Here is a 17,194-nt window from a genome sequence, read left to right as displayed (position 1 = left end):
CGAAAATTCACCCCAAAACTACTCCAGAAGCCTAAAACTACTCATCAAACTTCAATATTACATCACTTTCAAAAGTTACGACGCAGTGGAATATCAATGAATACTTCGGCGGTTTGACATTTTTATTGCTATGGCACAGTAATCATTATATTCAAGTTGATATAGATATGTTCCAATATTCGAAGGTAAATCTAACGCTGGTTTAATTAGACTCAGGTAATGACATGATCAAAAGCCTTGTTATCGGGAGTGCGCCCGAAACCCTGATTAGGCTGTACTGCTCCAATACTCTTTGTAAGATTCTAAAATATTCAACCTATAATTGTGACACGTCAAATGTCTGCTAGCTGCGAAATTATAACACGACAGCTTTTGGGATGTCCTTGATGCATTTGTACTCTCGCATGGTGTCTACAACTAAATATACAGCAACTATGCTAAGTACAGCAACAATTTTTTTCAAATATTTTAAAATGTGATTTTTTCCGTGCAAGGCGTGAATTCACAATAGTAAATCACATTTTCATATTGCGCGTGGAATGTCAGCCTGCAAGGTCCCGTCAAATAAGGTCTACTCGGAAATGCATTGAATTTCCCTGTTATTGCTGCTGCGGCCCGCGGCGCCATCAAAAAGTAGGAAATTGGCCCGCGAGCACATTTGAGTTTGAGACCTCTGCCTTATTTCATGGTACCGTGTCGCTATATATAGTAGAGTGTTGTTGACAGGATTTCTTCAATTTGCGCAAGAGTCGTCTATACGATGGAGAACGACTCTTGAAGATGTGATGACAGCGGTGGATCCAGCTCTTGTTATTTATTACGAAAATCTTGTCAAAGATCAAGTGAAGGAAATGCGACGCATCGCCGAATTTTTGAAGCTGAACTCAGATGATCACAGATCGAACTTTGAACGGCGGCTCATATGCATGCAGCTGGATGTAGCCGGGACTTTCAAACGACCTAAAAAGACATTGCCTTTTGATCCATTCAGCGTGTCGCTGAAAGAAAAATTCGATGATGCGATCGTCAAAACGAACACTTTTTTACTTGACCGTAAACACACCTCTATGGTACTTTCTTATCTGTCAAATTCTACAGCAGGGAAAGAGAGCTGATAAGTTTGATCATCAAGCACATCTATTCATAAGTGATATCCACTAGGAACATATAGTACCATAAATTACCAGCCATGGTGCAAAGTCTCAGGTGCCGAAAAGCACATCCTATATTGGGGTTGCATTTAAAACAAAAATCAATTTGAAACAAACATGTTTAAAACGAGGCCCTTATTTTAAACAAGTTTTTTTGTTTTTGTTTTAAACCATGACTTCACGAATATTCAATTGTGACGCCACATGGGATTGACATTGACAGTTGAAAATATAGCTCCTTTGACGAAATATCTGTACTATTAATGTTGAACCGACTAATGTAGGTATTCGAAGTTAACACCGATTGTCTTGCATTCGCCAATGAGTTTTAAACTCTTGATGGCGGTCATATTGTTAGCGTAAGGTGCCAGTAAAACTTTGTCTGAACTGTCTCTTGCACTACACGTTTCGAAAAAGCCAAAATTATGAAAATCCAAACATGGATTATGTCTAAATATATCGCAAATTAAGAAAGACCCGATAAAGATTGAAAAAGAGCAAGAAATATCTTCTAAAAAAGTACCGACGAAGAAGGAATAACACCGGAGAAGACTGCGACATCGGACACTATGTCGAGGTGGATGCCAGTTCAAGAGACCCCAACTGGTTGGTAGTTCAGCATCCCCCTATCTGTTCATTACATCGCATTGTGTGTCTTGTATATCGCATTGTACATTGTGTGTGTGTGTGTGTGTTTGTCTTGGGGAGATGAAAATATAATCGGTGGATAGTTGATTGATTAATTAATTATGCACTTCCGCTAGTAATTATTTGGTACGTTTGTCAGTCAGTTAGTTGATCATTCTGTGAGCAGCATGTGTTTCCTGATTTACTTCCGTTATAACGTATATAATCTTTGTAGTGTAGTCTACACTTTTAGTGAATAAAAGCTTGGAAAGCCGTAGTATATTAGTGGATTTTCCCCGAAACACGAAATCTCACGACGGTCACAAAGCAACACAGCAAGCAACGCATCGCACCTGATACCAGAAAGCTCACGGCAACAGAGCAACCATATCCATCGCCAGTGCATGTCTTACGCGCGAATCGCCGCGATATTTTTGACAAATGCGGACTGAGATTTACACACAATTCCTTCGGTGTACGACCACGCCACCGCGCTCGTACCCCGACGCCTAATTGTAAAATCCCACTGAGCGAGACAATCCTGGCATCTGATGGCACGTACCGATATACGAAACTTATTTAGACAATTTTAATCAGCGGGTAGCTGATCCGAAAAGGTACTTGCCCCACGATCACGATCACCCCGCGTCCACCCGCGTGATGATTCTCATGGTAGGGTCATTTAATTTGTTTTCTTTAATTCGTTTTACTTTAATTATTTTATAGAATAATAGCGTATATACACGAACTCACTAGTTACATCCGTTAATTAGGCATAACTGCGTGTTTTGGTGCCGATTTTCCGTCTCCTTTGTGGAAGATACCAACTATAGTAATTTATTTTGTTTTGGCACTTCCGCTTCACATATTTTCGCACCATAACACTGTAACATACTTCGTACTTCGATATTCTCATTGCACGAGGAACCGTGAGTATATAAACTGGTTTCCAGGGTAGTAAGAGATGAGACCCTTTTATGCTATACCTACGAAAATGACGCATCTGTTGTTGTTGTTGTTGTTTATGGTATTCATGGTGTTTGTCGACTGCAATGGTCATTTACACCAGGCTGATATTCCTTATTTTTGATTACGCATCTGCCAACTTGTAGTACGGCCAACTTATAGGCTTTTTATAAGACACCGCTTATACGGATGGGATGGCGAGGAGGAGCCTAGATACACCTACAACACTTGGGAAGGAATTCTGGAGTCGTTCCTGAATAAACTGTATTGAGTGTATCTGTGGATTGCGAAATCACCACGAAGACAGCAACGTACACGGGTCAAGTTACTGGTACAGCGCAACCCATAATATTTGGTTAGCTAGCATTGTACTTCAGACATAGCCAGTCTGTCAATCTGCTGCACTATGCAGCAGCACGAACCCAGTTCTCTCCACCGTCCGCAAGGCTCCGTTTCTAGCTTTTGACCGCCCATGAGTGCGTATTTGTAAATGCTTAATATGCTTAATCTCACAACTACTTGCTTACTTACATAAGTATATTTTAACGTCGCTATACTTCTACTATTACTTGAAGTAGTCTTAGGATAGTTTCAAATGTAAAACTTCTACTTATAATTGACTAGATTTTGGCGGCACTACTTCTACTTCTACTTGAGTAGCTTTCTTGACTACTTTGACCAGCGGGCTTCATCCGGGTGTATCGTACACCCCAGGGTGTACAGACAGGTACACTGTACGATAATGTTTAAAGGGTGTACCAACGTCAAATCAATCATGTTACATCCCAAAAGCCACCAATCAATACTAGATAGCAGGAGTCACCAAAGCGGTGCCCGCGGGGGTCAGGTCACCCGTAAGGACCAAATGAGTCGCCCTAGGTGGCAGTTGCAAATATTCAGTTGAGATCTTTGACGGTCGCAGTGGAGAAAGGTTACATGTCAACAACAGTTGAACATGTGTCAGTTGACCAAAAGAAACATGTGAACGCAATCTTCGATTAGGGACGTTGCTCATCTTCGCCACCGCAGATACGAAAGGAATGCAGTTTAATATTCCCGAGCCATGGCGCTTCAACGCCCAGTGCGACAACGCAGGTGAAATCGGAGACGATGTTGTGAGTCTCGGATAGATTTATCTTTATACCAGAAGGTTCTTAAACCTTTCTGATTGCTGTGAATGTCAAAGTGAAGAAATTCAACCAGGTACCGACTTAACGGCGGGAGTATAACTGATAGCGCTTCCCAATAATCAGTGCCCAGTAAGCAGCTCTAGGTTTCCAAAAAAGTTGGTGATCCCTGCTATATCGTATCGGCTATACCTGTTTCAGTACTACTGTTATCACCTGCCGACATTGGCTATGGAAACATTCGAAACGATGGGGCACATTAAGATTAACTAATTTTCTCGCATGTTCTACCACAGATTTTCAATTGATGACCAATAGCATATATGGTAATAAACTTTTTGTCATATTCTCACCTTTGTCTCGGTGCATCGTCCTAATACATTAGAGAAAACGGAGGGAAATTTGGACTGAAAAGATACCAATTTGTCGTTCGAATCAGAAATGTCAATAGTATTACATGATTGCGATTTGACCATCTGCGAGGGAATCGCATCCAAAGCAGACGTTCCCTTAGCGGTCATGGAGAAAGCCTCGCTCCAATCGAGAACAAAAACCGCTTTTAGCTATTTTCTCGCCAGACAAGAAAATTCCCGTGATTACAGCGCAACGCTTGCAGCGATGGGCACTAACGCTCATGGCTTATCAACATGACATTCGCTATAAACCAACCAATCAGCACGGAAACGCCGACGGTTTATCTCGCCTACCAAAGGGTCCAGACCAGGGGTGGGCAAACTACGGCCCGCGGGCCGCATGCAGCCCTCGACATCGTTATGTACGGCCCGCGAGAGTCTAAAGAAACTTATCAAAAATATTTGATAAAATGCATACTAAAAATCGAATTAATGCAGGGACTTGATCAACCTTTTTCTCAGTATATTTCACTATAATAATTCTAAGACAGTGGTTGTCAAACGGAGGGGCGCACCCTCCTTGGGGGTCGTGAAAGCATCTGAAGGGGGCGCGAAGCTGAACTCAATTGAATGTTTTCGCGCTCCGCGCGATTTACATACAACTCCGGGATAAATACTTCCTGTTTTACTTTTATGTTCAATTTCTGGCGCGACAGCCCGATCTCAAAGCCCACGCAGTTTAAAAGGTTTCAACTGGTAAACATCACAGAAATCCTAAACGACATTGACATAATTCGGATCACGAGTGTGATTCCAGATTGGCCAGTCCAGTTTTAATTATTTCAGTGGTGTGCTTATAATAACGATTTGCGCGTGTCTTTGGTAGATTCGTTCTCTGTATGCGTACAATTAAGGTATTTATATTTTATCTACACATAGTAGACGAGTGTTTGAAGCGAACATGGTTATGATGCTGTCAGCATTGTGTGTCCTCGAACTGTACCAAAAGTGGAATTGCTAAATCTATGAACAGATCGCTGCTCACAGATTTAAATTTCAATCCTGTTCTAAGACAGCCGACAAATTGGTTATTGCGGTCGACCAGCCTATGAAATCTCGCCACTGTTTCTCACGCTTGTTTGATATCATCAAAGTAATGTTTGGTTTATGTTGAATAAGCTTATATATTATCTCCATGTCATCACTATATGATATAATCAAACAACACTACTGCGTCTTGGTGTATAGTCCAAATTTTATATAGTGCGGCCCGCGAATGAATTCAGATGTTGAATGCGGCCCGCGAGCTCAAAAGTTTGCCCACCCCTGGTCCAGACCCTCGAGTTTGACGAACTGGAAATTCGTCAAAACGTGGAGATCGTTCACGCTATTAATATGGCATTCGATGGCTTACCGTTAACTCGGAATGAAATTCGCGACGCGACGCTGAAAGACAAAACCATGAAACTAGTAAAATTATCTGTCACTTATGGTCATTGGAATCCAAAGACGCACGTTGATAATTTTTCCTGATTTTCTACTCGCAAACATTCGCTTTCTCTGCACGAAGACATAGTCATGCTCAATATTGATGGTTTTCAGCGCGTAGTAATTCCGCAGCCACTGCGCACGCGCGTATTAACATTGTTGCACGAAGGACATTGGGGTATCGCGAAAATGAAACAGATGGCTCGACGTTACATCGCATGGCCTTCCATAAATCGCGACATTGAAAATCTCGTAAAGAGTTGCGACGATTGCAGCAAAGTAATGAGAGTGCCTGATCGTCAATATCGCGAATGGGCCAAAAAGTCTGAAAGCTTTGAGGGGATTCACATGGATTTCGCAGGGCCAATAAAACATAAAATGTTTCTTGTCATCGTCGATGCGCATTCGAAATATCCTTTCGTTAAAGTAATGAATGTCGGATCTACCACAACCTTGTGCGTAGTCAACGCTTTGAGGGAAGTCTTCTATATCGTAGGATTGCCCGTAACAATTGTCACGGACGGCGGGCCGCAATCACATCGAATGAATTCGATACGTTTTGTTCGAATTTGGCAATCAGCCATATCGTATCACCGTCTTTTCACCCTGCCTCGAACGAGGAAGCGGAGCGTTTCGTCCAGACTTTAAAAGCCGGATTGATAAAAAATTGCGACGGGGGAAATGATCTCAATTTCGCGCCCCAAACACTTCTCGCTACGTACCGACGTGCACCGCACCCGGGCATAGGCTTAGACTGGAAAACGCCGTCTGAGATTTTACACGGTCGGCAGCCGCGCAATTTGTAAAGTTTGTGCTCGCCCTTCGATAAATCGAAACCCGTAACGCCTGGACAATCAGTCACTCATTTCGAGATTGGTTCCTCGGTTTACGCTCGTAGTTACCGACGCGGACCAAAGTAGGTTGCTGGCGTGGTGACGGAAATACTGGGGCGTGTTGTGTACAATATAAAAACAGATCATGGGTATTGGAGAAGGCACAAAAACCAACTCCAACCACGCTTGATTTCAGCTGCCAATAATACAGCCACACAGGAAGTTGCTCAGCCTCAGCAGTCGCAAGCTGAGCAACCATTGGTTAGGAACAGGGCACAAGGTCATGCGGCTAGTCCTGCCCGTACGACGGGTAGAGTTATCCTCTTAGAAATAGGAAACCCACCGATTTCTATAGACCTACGTAAATGTGGGCAACCCTTTAACTTACAGGGGAGGACTGTTATGTTCGTGCATTTATGTTCAGTGTTGTTAAACTCCTAATTTTTAAAGGACTTGTAATTACCGCCAATCATTATTTCCTCGTGTGTCGTGCTTGTATTTATACCCTGTGTTCTGTCATTTACTGGTCTTTCTTTTTACTGCACACTGGATAGTGTCGCCTGTCTTTAAGTTATTCTGCTGTATAATATACTGAATTCATATTGCAACCTCGTCGTATGAGTTATAGCTCAAACAAGATCAAGAACATAACACTTTCATGTCTATTTTATGTCGGGACCCAGTTGTTCCTTTTGAGCGTTTTCCTGTTTCTCAATTTAATGCAGGGGTTCCCAACCTTTCTATAATCGTGACCCCAAATTTAGATTTGAAAATGTTTCGCGACCCACCTCTTAGTTTGGCGGGCCGATTACAAATTAATGGTCAGCACCTTGCTGACCTTGGTCCAAACCTATTCACTACATACGTGGGATACTGATGACTATGTTTGTAGTCATAGCCATAGGTGCCGACTTTTATTTTTAATGGGGGGGGGCCGGCCAAATAAAGGGAAGGATATAAAATTGGCTCAAATAACCTATGGTAGCATCAATTGGTTAGGGCTGAGTATATGCGTAAATGACGATAATATGAAAAATAATAATAATGCGAACTTACGCGTATGCGCGTAAGCTTCCCAGCAAGTCCGGCAGTTCTGTCAATTAGCGAATTGTCGATCTCGCTTGAATACCAACTATTCACCAACACGCGCACGAACAATTAAACACGCTAACTCGGTGACCACGAACTATTTCACAAATCAAAATGATCAAGACTGTTGTGGAATCTGTTCTGTGTTCTGTAATGATACCGATTCCAGTGATTCCATTTTTTGATAACTCGGCATTATTACGCATCTTCTTATATTTTAGTATCAGCATATAGCTTCCTGAATGGTGTAGACCAGGGGTTCTCAACTTCCCTTGTATAACGTGCCGCATTTTATCAGCAAAAGACGCTGCGGGCCGCAGAACATTACTATCATGTATTTGTGGGCTACCATTAAATTTAGACTACTGCAGCCTCTATACCAGTCGTTTACGCGCATTTTTATGCATTCTAATGCATTAATGAAAAGCGTTCGTAAGTTTGCCGCTGCTGTTTTTGTGAGAATATGTATCTTCCAGCGGCGCAAGTAAACCCCTTCATTGAGTCAAGTTAAAGTCGGTATATACACCTTCAAACCCTTCCACCAGAGAACCGAACTCTACGTTTCAATGAGTGAGCACTGAGCAAGCAAGTATAAAATAACGGTAACTTTTTCGTTGCAGAGGCCAATATCATTTTGAGCTCTCAGTGATACGAGAAGTCTGGTGTTCAGGGTCATTTCTGAACAAACCAATCAGCCCCTCTCCTTTCCTTCCATGGATGGAGCCCTGCATCAATAGTTACAGAAGTCAGCTTTGTCATGTTGATGTTTTTCGCTGGTCTCCTCCCAACGTTTGCTCCGCCAGCATTTACTCTGCAAATATGTCCACTCCCATAATATACACCCAGATAATTAGCTGTTCAATGTCGCTATGAAACTGGCGGATTCGTCCAATGCTAGGCTAAAGTAATCTGCGCAGCAACGTGTTTCAGAACATGCGATAAAAGATCGACTGACATTGCTGTTACTCTTCTGGTTTGCATTTGCTGTATTTTGTGAGAATATGTATCTTCCAGCGGCGCAAGTCAATCCCTTCATGGAGGGTGCATTGCATTCGTTGCCAGGTCGGTATGTATTGTACGTACATCGGACAACGATGTGGAATTGTTTACTCGTGAAATAAAACATTACGAGGATTAAAATCAACAGCTGCTGATATCATAACCGAGCCGTTATTTGCTGTTTTTATGTAACAGCAGCTTTCAGTATCTGTATTAAGTGTAAGGTAGTATTTTAAGTTCACTTTATCTTATTCTCATATGACTCTACTTGAAACGGGCGCCAATCGTTATTTCACAATTCTTCACTAGACATTATACCTGTCGCCATAGCCATCCACTTATATAAGCCTTATACACTATGTTAGCGTGGGTTGTAGGCAGGGCCGTAACAGCACTGCGTCAGCCCCCCCCCAAAAAAAAAAACTTTGGTCTTGGGCCCCCCATAGGGTTATAGACCGAACTTATGGGGGGCTTCGCCCCCCAGACCCCCTTCCGGCGATACACTGTTTGCCACTATTCATCTTAGACTTTGGGACTTTGTTTAGTTAATCAGTTTTTGTCGCCTAAGCGCGCGAAGCGCGGAAAATTTATGATTTCATCAGTCAGTATGATCGGGAATTGCGTATTTGTTATCAATTTTTATCTTCTCTCTGCTGACGTAATCAGATTTGCCGGTAGAGCTGAGTGAGGTGTGTTTGAAAAGGTAGGACCACTCAATAATAATCAAACAGCACCTCGTCAGGCTCCCATCACGTTGTTCGCGTTTGTCACGAAATTATCTGTGCCGTATTGTGAGACGAGCGAAAGCGAGGCGCGAAAATTTTCGATAATTTATGATAAAATCGGTCAATCAGATCGGTGATTGCATATATATTATGCTATCAATTTATTGTCCTCTCTACTCAATTAGATTTACCGGTTGAGCTGAGTGAAGTGTCTTGAAAACGGGAGGGCCCGTAATTATTGATTAAACATCTTCGGGCGGGCGGACACGTTGATATGACTTCGTTATGGTGTTATTTCGTGACTTCCAGTCTGCTATATCAAAGAATATAGAATCGCCCAAACGTAGACTTCTAAACTAAGAGACGCACACAATTTCAAATTGGTATTTCTTCACTGGCATAAAATTTTCCACAGCGGGATGGTAATTGTCTCGTGAGGTTCAGATTGCAGAGACAGGAACATTCGGCGCCAGTCATTCAGGAGCCTTTGGACAATTAAACCTATATGTATTTTGTATAGCCTATATAACGAAGTTTTCGGTCTGCATAAGGGCATAGACCTTTTCGGCCAAGCTTTTCTCGCTACCGATCGTTCTGGCACACTTCTTGGAGTCGCATGTTATATGGATTAAAACTTGATTGTGTGTCTTGGTGGGCCGTGGCGCGGTAATGGCCCAATATCCAATAATATAGAAAAATGGCCGCTTGAATTCGCGCGCAGCGCGAAAAAAAATTTGTAAAATTTGCATAAATTTTCAAAAAATACGCTATGATTTATGCTAATTCACGAAATAATTTTGGGCCCCCTTCGAGCTCGGGCCCCCCCAATTGGGGGGTTTGGGGTGCGGCAGTTACGGTGCTGGTTGTAGGTACAATCAGGACCAAAACAGAAATACGTCCCCCACTCCCAACGTTGGTATTGGTAGGGTAGGTTTTCAGATCAAGCCGGTTCAACTCACTTTTTTCAACTATGCTCGAGTGATATAGAATGGCTCGTATTCATAATATAATAATTTTAGTCAGTTTTCACAGTTTACGGCCCTATTTCCAAGTATCAGGACTGATAGACGAAATACAAATAATGTGGTAACTTTACTATTCTTCGAAGTTACATGGAATGTCTGTCTTGGCCGTTTTAGTCTCGAGTCATATGCCTTGGTTCGAGTCATGCAAAATGACTCGAGTACAAGTCGATTCAATACAAAAATTGACTCCAGTCGAGTCCATTTACGCAATTGAAAAAATGACATTTGACAATTGCATACGTCTTTTGGTGTGTCTTGGCGGGGTAATGACCGCCACCGAAATGCCTATTCATATTATTATGCGTTATTATTATTTTGCGTGCCTTTTTTAGGGGGAGAGGTATGCGTTTCAAAATCAAACTATTTAGAGACATTAAATCGTGAAGCTCGAATAAAATTTTCAAGTTAATTAACTCTCTTGAAAATACTCTATAATCATTTATGTTGATGTACGAAATACTTTTGAGTCCCCTTAGAACTCGCTTCCGGTCCTATTGGGGAGTTTGGGGTGTGGCAGTTACGAACCTGGCAAGAATGCAAATCGTTGGGTGCGACGAATTGTCCTGCATAGAGTTGGGCAATGGGTTCATTATGACGTAACAAGCAAATGACGTATGATTTATAACGAAAGTTGTTATCTCATTACACCTTTTCATCCCAAGCCTTTATTGTCTTCTAATATCTCTTCTGAAATTAGTTTAAAGAAGCAAAACAAATGTAATCGTGAGTAATGGTGATTACTTTTGAAATGTAATCGTAGTCATAGTCGTAATCGTAATCGACTACTTCCTGATTTTGCTGTGATCGTAATCGTAATCGCAGGATTCACAAGTAATCGCAATCGATTACATTCGTGAAGTAATCACGCCATGTCTGTTTGAAAATAAACAATTTGTCGAATATCATACCCGCAATCGAAGATGTCGCGACGACTTTAGTATTTATTAGATAATTACCTTGTGCTGGTAAGGCATATTTCGACGTCTGAATCTGGGAGAATTCTTTAAAAGAAATAGGCTTGGGCATATAGAAATTTGCGTAATTTTCGGACTACTTACTATCAGTACTCTGAACCGATAGGTTAGAATTGTATGACAGGTCCAGAATTGCGTAATCGTCGAAGGGGTTGTCGTTTGGTTCAATTTGAGCCTGAATTATCCCTGCAAAATCATTAATGAAATATCATAAGAATTTAATAAATTTATAATCCCTGCTGTACCATAGGTCTTTTCTGCCAATGTCTCCTTTGGAGATGCCAGTCTGCCGCCTCCATTTAGAGCTTGGTAATGCCGTATTTCTGTGTATTTACTTTTTGTTGTACGCTGCTTAATATTATGCTACTTGTTTTTCAGTTTTTTTAAAATCTTTTTTGGTACTTTGCAACGTGGCGTTGAATTAAATTACGAGTCTGCCCCAAATCTGCTCTTTTTATAACCAAAGTCTGCTATTTTTTTTATAAATGCTAACTGCATCGTTTTTTTTGAATTATTTTCAATGACCGATCGATAATTATCTACAAGAGACACCAAAATCTTCTTTTCCCTTGCAGAGAAGTTTTCTGATCGTAGCATATCCAGCTGTAGTTAATATATATCATATACCTATCAATTGGAAAGATTTGGGATATCTAAATAATGAGTTTTGCTATACAGTACCGGTAGTCAATGTATGCATTAAAGATGCCGGCATATTTGATGCACAATCGCATCTGAATTACACTACACCATCACTTATCAAATCGCTCAGTACATCAATTACTAATCTACCTGATCGTTTCCTCCTAGAGCAGGGGTTCTCAAAGGGTGGGCCATGGCCCACTGGTGGACCTCAAGAGCATTTGAGGTGGGCCACAGAGCTATTTGGAAAATTTTAGAAATAATGTAAGTTTAGTAATATTTGTTGTGTTAATCGCTAAAAAATGAATTCATATTAGTTGATTATACGTAGGCTACATAAAGCTTTTCATTCGACTCTGATGAGACGTAGTGGTACGTATGGAGTCAGCATTTCAAGTCGAAAATACGAGGCAGAAACGGAGGCTTTTTCCATTGGCTATGACTACCTATTGCCAACAGAAAATAAAATAATTTTGCGTGTATAAAACCTGGAAGGTAATGTTGAAGTAACCAAGTATTCCGACAGGGTCATAATGTCGTATGCCGTTGAATGGGGTGTGCAATAAAGTCGGAATGAAGTGTAATTGATGTATAGATTTACTCTACCTCGGCAGGTCGTATTATTGTAAGTAAAAATGGCCATAATTGCAAATTATTAGCACTTCTGGCGGAGGTATACTGCACCACCGCAACGAATAGTAATGGATTGAGGATCCAGTGCAGCGCATTAATATTTGGAGTCTGTTCAAAATGTCATGCCTGGAAATCAATGTACATAATGTAAGAGTCATATGAATTGATAGTATCACTGGATTGAATATTCCGACATCGCAACTTCAACCACTCCTCAGTAGTACCCCATTAACCAATGAATTGTTTGAAGCCGGCCCAGAAGGATTATACTATTTCCCTCAATAGTCAAGCTAAAATCCCAATCACACAGTGTATGCGGGAATTCGATCATTGCGTTTCGCGAAACGAATGGAGCAGCGGACGATCATGAATTACTCAGAAGTTTTAGCATATGATCTACCAGAGCCGTAACTGCCGCACCCAAACCCTCAATTGGGGGAGCTAGATGGAGCGCTAGATTATTTCGTTGGTCGTTTGTTGGAAGATATTCATTCAACTTGAAAATTAAGGAGAAAATATGGAGAAAATAAAGGATAAAATAAGGAGAAAAATGCGCATATTCGAGAGAAAGAGGCATATCGGCGCCATCGATTACCACGCATTGAACAGGATTATGACTTTAAGATTAGAGGTGGGCCACAGCACATTTTCAAACCGGAAAATGGGCCACGGCCAGGAAAGGGCTGACAACCCCTGTCCTAGAGCAAATGCGTGATTTTTATAATTCATTGAGTTGACCTTGGTTTAAACTAGGGTTGAATTATCTGGATAACGGTTAACCGATTAACCACTGGTTTTTTCTCTATGTGATATCCGGATATAATTCTGCCGGTTAACCGGATAAAAGAGTATCGTTGCCAATGCGTTTTACACTTTTTAGTAAGTTTCAATTAGTCGTAATATCAGTGTTGCGCGCGACCAATTAGCGAAAAGCGTGTTGACAATTTGCGAAATTCTTCTGTGCACAATGCGTAATTGCATATGCACAATATAACGCGACGTGATCTCCCGCGGAGATGATCGAGAAATTCGCATTTGCATCTGCTTTAGCTTGGTGCTCACGATATTATCGCTGACCTACATAATCGCATCTCCAATAGGCCTGGTACGAAAGATATCATCGCTGGCCTAACTATCGCGTCTCGTACCTAGCATGTGTTACCTCCTATCTCTCGATGTCTTGGAAACAATATGCCGTTGAGTGTATTCTGATTAGCGATTGTGATTAAGGAGTGACATGGCAAACAGAATAAAATCGAATGTTGGCAAACATGTTTGTGCGACCGTGCGTGCATGCGTAATTGATTTCCGCTGATACTTGATTCGAAAAAAATCGAAGCCCCCTCATTTTATTTCAAGACGCCCCATATTTTCGGCTGGCTACGCGTATGACTACGTGAATTTCTCAAGTGGGAATTAGAGCGAGCTATCATAGCGACATCAATTCCAGTATCAGCTACTCGTCCTTCCTGTAATGTACACTCAAGCAGCAGAATAGTCCAAAAGTCTTTGAAGCTTCCGGGAAACGACCTGCCAACCTTTAAACTCCCTACGAAGCGCTGCTTACAATTCAGCCAATTTCTATGGAAGCAGAAAGAGCATTCAACGCATGTGCATTGTGGACTCGTTGTTATTAAACTCCGGTCCCGTCTACAGGATTCCACAATTGATGCATTTTGCTTATAAGGAGGGCGTTGCGGAAGCAGTGAACATTAAATTTGCAAGATTTTTCTCGTATGCGCTCCTACTGCGCGTGTACGTAGATGTACAATAACTCTTAAACGATAGGTTCATTAATCGAAGACAAAAGCAGATGGTGCCTTAATAACCAGGGCCGTGGAGTCGGTAAATTTTACCCCCGTTGGTCTCCTTCTGTGTGTAATTATCTTGCTTCATGCAACTGAATTGCAATTTGTCAATTCGTTGAATGTTCAATTTTATCAATATAGTTACTAATAACGGTGATTGTTGCTACATGCCAGAGTTGGATAAATTGTAGTTTGTAATTTAGCCGAAGGTAATTAAATACATTTTTCATGTCATTGTAATTGCAATTGAAGCAATCTTACTTACTGTAATTGTAATTATGATTTGATAATTGTAATTTGTACATTGTTATTGAGACCTGACAGGCACAACATAAAACAATAGGCGCTTCTTCGTTTTACGATCAACAGCCAGCCAGTGTTCACCGTGACACCAATACCTTTCCCCCATGAACATGTCAAAATTTATAAACGTAAAAATAAATTGTTTTTCGCGTTGGGATTGGTGTTGTGGGTGCGAGATATTACGGTGGGTGGTATTATGGTTCAGGTATCTTAAAATTACGATTGGAAGTATCGTATCCCTCACCTCCAATCCTAATATCCGCAACCCATAATCCCAACCCCCCTAATCTCCCCTCGCCCACAACCCTAATCTTGGGACACCCTAACCCAGGGGTCACCAACCTTTTTGCAACCAAGGGCTACTTTTGGGTACTGATTGCAGTGACGGGCTACCATTTACTCCCACCGTTTACCCGTATCCGATTGAATTTCCGTTTTGATATTCATAGCTCTGGGCAGGAATCACATTGCGGTAAGACTTCTACGAGAGTCTTCTAAAACAAAACATCTCATTTAAACTAGCTAAGCACTAAGACCTTTTAAGAATCACGAATTACTTCGCTCCATGTCTATATAAATTATACAGCAACAGTCAACTCAAATTTTAAAATAAATTTGGACTGGACATCATGTTATCTGTTTCTATATCAGTCAGTGGCAGGCCTGACATTGTATGCAATCAACTAGTGCGCTGTGTACTATGGTATGTAACTTGACACTTCATCTCTGAGTGAGTGTTCCTGATGTGTATTAGTGAGTTCTGTTCTGTATTTGTTTTTGATTAAGTTCATGTCCGCAAAGGCTGATTCACAACGATGAGTTGAACCAAACACGCTTGCAACCGTCATAGCTGCTGCGCATACACCACTGTACTTTTGCAAGTCAACAAGGCACCAAAAGTTTGCTGCAGCCTTGTGAGCTTTGAGGTGGAGGTTATTTTGCAGTGTTACGATTTTCATTTTAAACTGTTCAGTATCCAGACATAATATATTTCAATATACCTGACAGGAGCATCGATTACGGAAAGTTAGAAATTTGGTACTAAATAGCGTTGAGTGTAAGAGAAATAAGATGTGTCAAAAGATGCAATACGTAATGGACATACACATATAGGAAATCTGCTAGTACTTCACCGCTATCTTGTAACGAATAGTGATGTTGTTTACTACTTTGGCATTGTCCTGGACGTCGAGCTACCATATTGGAACCCCCCGCCATTTCAAGAAGACCGTGGATGGCATTCCGTCATGCCGCCTGTATGGGCAGTGCACCGTATCCTACGTCGTCGATATCTTGTGATTTTAATACATGTTGGTATATTACTAATTGTAATTGAGGAAATTTGATATCATCATTTTAAGTGTTAATTATGTATTAACATTTGTAAGCTACACGTCAATGTGATTTAAACAAGAATAGCTAAATCAATCAATCTATATATTTAAAAGCTCGCTGGGTAATAATCTGACCCTAATAACCCCTTGGCATGCCAAATAATTTCAATTGCGCCAGAAACTTTTCGCACCCTAATGTTCATCAAATGCAATCCAACAGTGTTTGAGCAAGTGAAAATGTAAATGCGAAGCAAAATTTTGTAATTTGTGGTTATCAGAAGCTTCTCTCCTTTTGCATTTATTTTAATTTTACACACCTTATCGCTATCATCCTAATCGCTGACGCCTTACCATTTACATTTTATTTGCCTTCCTCAGCTTTGTGTATTGTGGACATGGAAGTATTTATTCCGAAATATCCTTCCTTTTTCCATATATGTTTTAATAGTATAGAATAGCCACGGGTATTCTCTAATATGTATGAATTCTTTAAACATGATATATTTAGAGTTGGATCATTTGTAATTTGTAATTCAGCTGAATGTAATTAAATACGTTTTTCATGTAAATGTGATTGTAATAGGATATTTAGCATGGAGTAATTGTAATGTAATTGAAACGGGCAAGGGAGTTATTTTAGTTGTAATTACAATTGAACTGAATTATTGTAATTGAACCAACTTTGGTACATACATATCCTATTTCATTTTATTTATTATTAGCGGTTTTGATAGACATTTGAAAGCTCTTGTTTTCATATTAAAGAAGTTGGAGTCTGAGTCGGGAGCATTTTCAGAAAGTCTGACCCCGACACCAGTCAGTATTTTTTCACGGCTCCGACTTCAAGGCGTGCTAACTAATCTTTGAGACTCAGACTCCATTAAGGGAAAAATGAACGAAACGCCGACTCCACAGCCCTGTTTATAACAATGCAGTTTTCAAATCCTCATTGTCTTTCTAATCACGAGTGAAAAATGAACTCCTTGTAAAATGATGTTCACGTTTACAAATTCGAATTACACACGTATACACTATACTATACATCCACGTTTCGATTGGTAGACAGCGCTATAGCACTGCCGTAAAAATATAGGATTGTAGCACAAAATCGCAACCA

At 40.8% G+C, this 17,194-nt stretch overlaps 1 protein-coding gene across 1 annotated transcript in view; it reads left to right on the top strand.

Moving 5' to 3' along the window:
* LOC145436914 (sialate:O-sulfotransferase 2-like) overlaps positions 1 to 1,311 on the top strand; it is a 48,149-nt gene extending 46,838 nt beyond the window's left edge. Inside the window, exon 7 of the mRNA XM_080314103.1 lies at positions 727 to 1,311. Within this exon, the coding sequence (XP_080170229.1) occupies positions 727 to 1,115 (389 nt within the window). The 3' untranslated portion in view covers positions 1,116 to 1,311. The remainder of the gene's footprint in view (positions 1 to 726) is intronic.
* The last annotated feature ends 15,883 nt before the right edge of the window (positions 1,312 to 17,194 follow it).

The sequence above is a fragment of the Botryllus schlosseri genome, chromosome 4 (genome assembly GCF_051294905.1).
Source record: "Botryllus schlosseri isolate E-star chromosome 4, Bs_hap1, whole genome shotgun sequence".
Classification (NCBI taxonomy): Eukaryota; Metazoa; Chordata; class Ascidiacea; order Stolidobranchia; family Styelidae; genus Botryllus; species Botryllus schlosseri.
The sequence above is the reverse complement of the archived record's forward strand: the minus strand, read 5'-3'. Positions and strand labels throughout refer to the sequence as shown.